The sequence below is a fragment of the Microtus ochrogaster genome, unplaced genomic scaffold (assembly GCF_000317375.1).
Source record: "Microtus ochrogaster isolate Prairie Vole_2 unplaced genomic scaffold, MicOch1.0 UNK16, whole genome shotgun sequence".
Classification (NCBI taxonomy): Eukaryota; Metazoa; Chordata; class Mammalia; order Rodentia; family Cricetidae; genus Microtus; species Microtus ochrogaster.
This window is the reverse complement of record NW_004949114.1, coordinates 5,971,231-5,980,705: the sequence shown is the minus strand read 5'-3', so window position 1 is coordinate 5,980,705 and position 9,475 is coordinate 5,971,231. Positions and strand designations below refer to the sequence as shown.

At 40.5% G+C, this 9,475-nt stretch overlaps 1 protein-coding gene across 1 annotated transcript in view; it reads right to left on the bottom strand.

The window, feature by feature from the left end:
- Positions 1-881: 881 nt before the first annotated feature.
- LOC101995314 (hornerin) overlaps positions 882-9,475 on the bottom strand; it is a 34,195-nt gene continuing 25,601 nt past the window's right edge. Inside the window, exon 3 of the mRNA XM_005367325.2 lies at positions 882-1,049. Coding sequence (XP_005367382.1) covers positions 882-1,049 — 168 coding nt within the window. The remainder of the gene's footprint in view (positions 1,050-9,475) is intronic.

The window sequence follows — 9,475 nt, the reverse complement described above, 5'->3', positions numbered from 1 at the left end:
AAATGGATCGCAGAGGGTGTGTTTGGGAGTGGAGGTGAAAGATAGAAGGGCAGGTCTGAACTGGAGCAGGCCCTAGGGCACAAGCTTGAGAAGTCGGCGTTGCAGAATTGTGAAATGTTCTTAAATACGGCAGTTCCTGGGAATCAGAAGTCAAGACATAACGACACGTGTCAGAGGACCTGCATAGCCACCTCCCTGACTTCGAGCACTTGATTTATTTATTTTTTTTGTTTTTTTTGTTTTGTTTTGTTTTTGTTTTCGAGACAGGGCTTCTCTGTGGTTTTGGAGCCTGTCCTGGAACTAGCTCTTGTAGACCAGGCTGGTCTCCAACTCACAGAGTTCCGCGTGCCTCTGCCTCCCAAGTGCTGGGATTAAAGGCGTGCGCCACCACCGCCCGGCGAGCATTTGATTTATTATGTCCTCCAATGCCCCCTATTAAAAGGGACCTCCTTGATTATTTTTTCGCAGTGTCCTATTTATTACCTGTTTATTTGCTTGTCCAGGCTCCTTGAGCTTACCCTGAGAGTGAGAGCTGCCAGAGAGGTAGGATCTGGTTTGGCTCCCTGCCAAATGTCCAGAACCCAGCACAGTATCAGATACACAGTGAATGTTCCAAAAGTGTTTGTTGAATGAATAAATACCAAAAGTAAGCTTATTTCTCCAAACTTACTCTTTTTTAAAACCTCTGAGTGCTTGTGGGACAGTGGTGGCACACGCCTTTAATCCCAGAACTCAGGAGGCGGAAGCAGGTAGAACCCTGTGAGTTCAAGGCTGGCCTGGTCTACAAAACAAGTTCCAGGACAGCCAGGACTACACAGTGAAATCCTGTCTTGAAAAACCAAAAACCAAAACCAAAAACACCTCTGAGTGCTTGAATTCTGTTACTGCTGAATTCTGGTACCACCTCTCTTGTCTGTTAAAGTCAGAAATGTGGCCTTTACCTTGATGAAGCCATAGGTGTGGTACTTGGCTGTGAGGACTGTAGTCCCACTGAGGCCTTGTTGCTTACTCCAGGTGACTAAGATGACCAGGAATTTCAGATGTAAAAACTGAAAGCATCGGCATGAATGAACAGTGAACCTAAAGGAGCAGGAAGTCATCGCGAGCCCAGGCCACTTGGAAACTGTCCATGTGCATCTCTGAATAAAACCATTGCCTTAGCTGTTTTGTCTCCTAGGTGGCGAATTGCATGACGGTTAAGATGCCCAAATCCTGGCTCTGCCCCTTTCTCTGCCTGTGCGCAGAGAGTGTCTATTTAATACCCTGTGGTTTAACTGCCTGGTATTTGCTTCTTTGATATGTGTGGAAGAGAATAACACCCCTACCTCCAAGAGTTTGAATGGAGGTTAGTGTACAGGAGCTCCTTAGAGCAGGGCTCAGACGTGGGAAATTCTTAGAGCTCTTAGCTATTAGTGCTTAATGAGCCATTTCACTATGAATATGTTGTCATTTGGGGCTGCTAATCACATGGGAACTGACCTTTGTAAGGTGTGACTAAGGGTGTCATTGGAAGGGCAGTTGAAGTTTGTTGAGTGAGGACTGAATTCCTCAGAAGTTGGCAGTTGCTCCAGAGGAGGCTCCAGATGCAGATGGGATTGCTTCCTTTGGAATGCAGACCTAGATTATACAACACAAGGAAATGTTACTCTCTGCAGGCTGCCCGGAACACAGAGAGAACTCTGGCACTGTCTTGTTTTTGCTTTGTAAGAGAATATAACCAAGTCTAAAGCCAGGGAAGTGAGGCATGTTGTTAACGCGTTCACCTTACTCTTCTACCTCCTTATTCTCTCTCTCTCATCCTAAACCAGAAGAAGCAGAAGATTTTAAATGTAACTTTATGGGGATGATGTAGACCTTTAAAGAGGAAATGAAAAACTCCCTTAAAGAAGTGGGGGGAAAGCCAACCAAAAATGGAAGAAATTAATAAATAAATTAATTAATTAACTCTTTAAAAAAGCAAGAAAAAAAAACCAGTCAAACAGGTGAAGCAAACAGTTCAAACAGTTCAAGACTTGAAGACTAAAATGGAGACAATGAAGAAAACTCGAACCAAGGGAATTCTGGGAATGGAATGCAGTGGCATTTCAAGTGTATTTTAATAATAAATACTGTCTGAAGATCTGGGAGTAAAAGAGGCCCACTGGTCAGCCTTACAGACCAGATTATGGTAACACACACCTTTGATCCCAGTAGCCACAATGACATGCACTTTTAATCCCAGTAGCCACCCTAATTGTCACAGAAATTGGATGATGTATGCCTTTAATCCCAGTGGTTCATGCCTTTGGCCTTAAGCCCTAGAGAAAAATATAAAATGGGGCTAGACAGCTCTAAGACACATAATTTCATCCTGAGATTCTGGGAGTTAGGATTGCCATTTCAGCCTGAGGTCAAAGTAAGAGCCAGTGGCTGGGGGTTTTGCTTTTCGAATCTCCAGGTTGCACCCCAATTTCTGACCCTGAGTTTTTAATTGCACATCAGTGGAAAATCTAACTAAATGAATGGGAACTACAGAGGAAAGCATAACCAACAGAATATAAGAGATAGAAGAGAGAATCTCAGGTGTTAAAATACTGTTGAGGAAAACGTCAAAGAAAACGTTAAATCTAACAAATTCGTAACAAAAAAACATCAAGGAACTCTGGGACACTATGAAAAGACCAAACCGTAGAATAATAGGGATAGAAGAAGGGGAAGAAATCCAGCTCAAAGACATAAAAATATATTCAACAAAATCTTAAAAGAAAACTTTCCCAACCTAAAGAATGATATCCCTATGAAGATACAAGAATCTTACAGAACACCAAATAGACTAAACCAAAAAAAAGAAAAGTCCCATCATCATATAATAATAATAAAAACACAAAACATGCAGAATAAAGAAAGAATATTAAGAGCTGCAAAGGAAAAAGGTTAAGTAACATATAAAGGCAGATCTATCAGAATTACACCTGATTTCTCAGGGGAAACCGTGAAAGCCAGAAGGTCCTGGATAGATGTGCTGCAGATACTAAGAAACCACAGATACAAGTCCAGACTATTATACCCAAGCAAAGCTTTCAATCACCATCAATGGAGAAAACAAGATAGTCCATGATAAAACCAGATTTAAACAATACCTATCTGCAAATCCAGCCCTACAGAAAGTGCTAGAAGGAAAACTCTAACCTAAGGAAGCTAAGTGCACCCACAAAACCACAGGCAACAGATAGCCTCATACCAGCAACTCCCTAAAAGGAAACACACAAACACTACCATCAAAAATAACAGGAATTGACAATCATTAATATCTCTTAATATCAATGGACTCAGTTCACCTATAAAAAGACACAGGCTAAGAGAATAGATATGAAAGCAGGATCCAGCCTTCTGCTTCATACAAGAAACACACCTCAACCTCAAAGACAGACGCTACCTCAGAGTAAAGGGTTGGTAAAAGATTTTCTGATCAAATGGACCTAAGAAGCAAGCAGGTATAGCTATCCTAATATCTAACAAAATAGACTTCAAATTAAATCTATCAAAAGAGATGGAGAAGGACACTTTACACTCATCACAGGAACAATCCATCAATATGAAGTCTCAGTCCTGAACATTTATGCCCCAAATACAAGCACACCCACATATATAAAAGAAACATTACTAAAGCTTAAATCACACATCAAACCCCACACATTAATAGTAGGAGACTTCAATGCCCCACTCACCCCAGTGGACAGGTCAATCTGACAGAAACTTAACAGAGAAATAAGAGAACTAACTGATGTCATGACTCAAATGGACTTAACAGACATCTATGGAACATTTCACCCAAACACAAAAGAATAGACTTAGCACCCCATGGAACCTTCTCTAGAACTGACCACATACTTGGTAACAAAACAAACCTCAGCAGATTAAAAAAAAATTGAAATAACCCCTGAATTTTATCAGATCACTGTGGTTTAAAATAAGAATTAACAACAACATTAATTGCAGAAAGCCTACAAACTCATGGAAATTGAACAGTGCTCAGTTGAAACACCCCTGGGTCAAGGAATTATAAAGAAAGAAATTGAGAACTTCCTATAATTCAATGAAACTGAAGGCACAACATACCCAAGCCTATGGGATACTTATAAAAGCAGTGCTAAAAGGAAAGTTCATAGCACTAAGTGCCCACATAAAGAAAGTGGAGAAATCTCACACTAGTGACTCAACAGCACATCTGAAAGCTCTAGAACAAAAAGAAGCAGACTCACCCAGGAGGAGTAGATGTCAGGAAATAATCAAATTGAGGGCTGAAATCAATAAAATAAAAAAGAAAACAATACAAAGAAGCAATGAAACAAAGAGCTGGTTATTTGAGAAAATCAACAAGATTGACAAACCCTTATCCAAACTAATCAAAAGGCAGAGAGAGAATATCCAAATTTACAAAATCAGAAATGAAAAGGGGGACATAACAGACAAAGAGGAAATCAAGAGAACCCTTAGGTCATACTACAAAAACCTGTACTCCACAAAATTGGAAAATGTAACAGAAATGGACAATTTTCTGGATAGGTACCACATACCAAAATTAAATTAAGATCAGGTGAACAATTTAAATAAACCTATAATCTCCAAAGAAATAGAAGCAGTCATCAAAAGCCTCCCAACCAAATAAAGCCCAGGGCCAGATGGTTTCAGTGCAGAATTCTACCAGAACTTTAAAGAAGAGCTATTAGCTTACACTCCTCAAAGTGTTCCACATAATAGAAACAGAAGGAACATTGCCAAATTTTATGAGGCTACAGTTACCCTGATACTGAAACCACACAAAGACTCAACCAAGAAAGAAAATTACCGACGAATCTCCCTCATGAACACTGATGCAAAAATACTCAAAAATACTGGCAAACAGAATCCAAGAACACATCAAAAAATCATTCACGATGATCAAGTCATCTTCATCCCAGAGATGCAAGGATGGTTCAACATACAAAAAACTATCAGTATAATCCAGCATATAAATAAACTGAAAGAAAAAACCATATGATCATCTCATTAGATGCTGAAAAAGCACTCAACAAAATCTAACTCCCCTTCATGATAAAGGTCTTAGAGAGAGCAGGGATACAAGGAACATATCTAAACATAATAAAAGCAATATACAGCAAGTTGACAGTCGATATCAAATTAAATGGAGAGAAACCCAAGCGATTCCACTAAAATCAGGAACAAGACAAGGCTGTCCACTCTCTCCATATCTATTCATAATAGTTCTTAAAGTTCCGGCTATAGCAATAAGACAACAAAAGGAGATCAAGGGGATACAAAGTGGAAAGGATGAAGTCAAACTTTCAGTATTCACAGATGATATGATAGTATACTTAAGTGACCCCCAAAACTCTATCAGAGAACGCTGATAAACATCTTCAGTGATATGGCTGGATGCAAGATCAACTCAAAAAATCAGTAGCTCTCCTATATGCAAATGATAAAGAAGGTGAGAATGAAATAAGAGAAACATCACCATTCACAATAGCTACAAATAACATAAAATATCTTGGAGGAACACCAACTAAAGAAGTGAAAGACCTGTTTAAGTCTTTGAAGAAAGAAATTAAAGAAGATATCAGAAAATGGAAAGATCTCCCATGCTTTTGGATAGTTAGGATCAACATTATAAAAATGGCAATCCTACCAAAAGCAATCTATAGATTCAATGCAATCCCCATGAAAATCCCAACACAATTCTTCACTTCATTGAAAGAACAATGCTTAATTTCATATGGAAAAACAAATAACCTAGGATAGCCAAAACAACCCTGTACAATAAAGGAATTTCTGGAGGCATTACCATCCATGACATTGGCATTGGCCATAAAAACAGACAGGTTGACCACTGGGATCGTATCAAAGATCCAAATATTAATCTACACACCTAATTTTTGACAAAGAGCTAAAATTATGCAACAGAAAAAAGAAAGCATCTTAACAAATGGTGCTTGCATAACTGGATGTCAACATGTAGACATGTTGCAAATAAATACTGGAAAACAGTATGTAAATAGATCCATATCTATCCCCATGCACAAAACTCAAATCCAAATGGATTAAAGACCTCAATATAAATTTGACCACACTTGCTCTGATGGAAGAGAAAGTGGGAAGTAGCCTTCAATGCATGGGCACAGGAGACTACTTCCTAAATATAACACCAGTAGTACAGACACTAAGAGCAACAATATAAACAGGACCTGCTGAAACTGAGAAGCTTCTGTAAAGCAAATGACACAGTCAGTAAGACAAAAAAGGAAGCCAACTGAATGGGAAAAGATCTACACCAATCAGACAAAAGACTGATCTCTAAAATATATAAAGAATTCAACAAATTAAATATCAAAATTTCAAAAATCAAATTAAAAATGGGGTATTGATCTAAACTGGCCTTGCTCTGTAGTCAAGTTTTACATGGATTTAGTTGGGCATCAGTTGGTTGCAGGGGGCTGCTTGTTGGTTCCCAGCTGCTCTCCACTTGTTCATCTTGGCCACCCAGAACCAAAATAATCACAAAGAAACTGTATTAATTAAATCCCTGCTTAGCCCATTAGCTCTAGCTTCTTATTGTCTAACTCTTACATATTAATTTAACCCATTTCTATCAATCTGTGTATCGCCACATGGCTGTGGCTTACCCGCTAAAGTTCCATCTGCCATCTGTCTCCGGCAGGGCCACATGGCTTCTCTCTGACTCGGTCTCCTTTTTCCCAGCATTCAGTTTACTTTTCCCTGCTACCTCTATTCCCTGTGCAGTCCCAAGACAGTTTCTTTATTAACCAATGGTATCCAGAGCATACAGAGGGAAAACCCACACCAACTGTCTAAATGTCATCATGGAACTTTCATCCAGCAACTGCTGGAGACGGGCAGAGACCTGTAGCAGAGCAGGTTGAGCTCCCAAAGTCTAGTTGAAGAGTGCGAAGAGTGAGAAGATGAACCATGATGGAGATACCCATTTAAATAGCTGACCTGAACTAATGGTAGCTCACCGATTCCAGTCGAACAAGGAAGGGGTTAACATAGGACCAAGCTAGACCTCCTGAATGTGGGTCACAGTTGTATGGCTGGGGCAGACTGCAAGGGGCCACTGGCAGTGGCAGCAAGGTTTGCTCCTGCTGCTTGTACTGGCTTTCTGAAACCCATTGTCTTTGGAGGGATACCTTGCTCAGCCTGAATATAGTATTCCTTGGAACAATGTGCCTTGCCTCTCCGGGGAGTGGATGGGGGCTGGGGTGGAGGGGAAGGTGGAGGAATGAGAGGAAGGGTGGAAGTGAGTACTGGGATTGGTATGTAAAATGAAAAAAAAGATAGTTTGTTTTCTCTTTTTAAAAAATAAAATAAAAAATTTTAGTTTGCTAAATTTTCAAATGCTTCGAAGAGAACTATTTCAGTGCTGTAGAAACAGCTGTGGTTAGATACATGCACTATTTTGAGGTTGTCCCAGGCCCTTTTTTGACTTCCTTTGGTGTATCCTTAAGGTTCCCAGACAAGAGTCAAGAGGAATTGAAGAAAAGGTAAAGCTATAGTGTGAGGGACCTGTGCTCTTCATGCTCTAGATTAAGCTGAGGGGCAATGAGTGGATACAGTATAACTTTGTCTTGAAGAGTGTGAGGTCTCAGAATAGCAGTGATGTCATTATGTTGCCCATTCCTGGGGTTACCACCATGGCTTCAGCTTTGTAGGGACGTCCTTCATGGCTATGGAGCAAAAGTGAGAGAAGCTCAGCCCCAAGGTGGGATCGTACATTGGGAAGTAGCAGTTAGTTCTGTTCTCTTGGATCCCTGCCCAGCTTTACTTTCCCATTCTAATGTGCTCGCTCTTCCAACTCTATCTTTGAAGCTGCAGTGTGTTGCTTTCCCCCTTCTCTGGGTCCATTTTGGTGTTTAAAACCTCAAGTGTCATGCCGGGCGGTGGTGGCGCACGCCTTTAATCCCAGCACTCGGGAGGCAGAGGCAGGCGGATCTCTGTGAGTTCGAGGCCAGCCTGGTCTACAAGAGCTAGTGCCAGGACAGGCTCCAAAACCACAGAGAAACCCTGTCTCGAAAAACCAAAAAAAAACAAAAACAAAAAAAAACAAAAACAACAACAACAACAACAACAAAAAAAAACCTCAAGTGTCTCTCTTGGTCAGTTATTCTTCTCTCTAGTTGCTCTTTGAATCTTAGTAAGAACTGATTCCAGAACTAAAACCATTTCCTGAACCAGAATCACACCACTCATTGAAAATATTTAGAACTTTCTCTGCTCCCTCAGGTCATTTCACTCTGTGCCAACCTTATTTCCCAAGGCTGAACACCTTGTCAATTGGCTTTGGGCTTTTTGATTAATTTGTTTAGGCAGTCCCTCCTCTTTGGTGCAGTTGGCAGCTTTATTTTCACCACAATATGGACTCAAGTTTATATATGTCTGCACAAATCTGCTCTTATGACTGTACACAGTTATGAGTCAGTGAGTTAGAAATTTAGAATTTCAATGGGATTTTCTTTTCATTATTTTGTGTATAGCTGTTTTGCTCACATGTCTGTGCACCACAGTATACAGTGTCTGGAGAGGCCCAAAGGAGTCAGATCCCACTGGTACTGGAGTTACAGATGGTTGTGAACTGCCATGTGGATGCTGGGAGTCAAACCTGGGTCCTCTGGAAGAGCAGCTAATGCTCTTAACTGATGAGCCATCTCTCCAGTACTCTCAATGGGATTTTTGATGTAACCACCTCCTCACCTTAACTGGTACTGGATTTTGCCTGAATGATGGTGCTTTTCAGCAGATCCAAGGGCAGGTTTTCTTTCTCCCCTCCATCACACCGTGCTATGGATATGGTTTTGTTTTTGTTTTTTTCACTCATCACTGTGGCTTCTTTCAACAACTACTCATACATTGATGCACACTCCACCCTCTTTATCCTCACTTTTCCCTCAATTAATCTCCTTATCCTATAATCATATGGCAATTTTCTCTTTCGTCATCATTCTGGAAAATCTTAGCAACCATGTTGGTTATACTGCACTGGTTTCCACCTCTACTCCACTTCAGCTGTCATTCAAATGGCCATGTCCTCTGCTCCACATCAGCTGTCATTCAAATGGCCATGTCCTCTGCTCCACATCAGCTGTCATTCAAATGGCCATCCATACCCTGTACTCCACATCAGCTGCCATTCAAATGACCATGTCCCCTACTCCACATCAGCTGCCATTCAGTTGCCCATATGCTTGGACCTTGTCATCACCCATAATTGTTTCACCTCTGAAGCTGTGAACTCTGAAATTCTACTTACTGACCAACACAGCATACCATAACCTCCTAACTCTCTAACTAACTTCTAACTCTCGAGTTCCTACTAAAATTTTTTTGTTTGTTTTTTTTTAAATATTTTTTTTTATTGAGAAAAGGAAAAAAAAAAGTATTCGCCTCCTCCAGCCTCCCATTTCCTTCCCCCTCCTCCCAC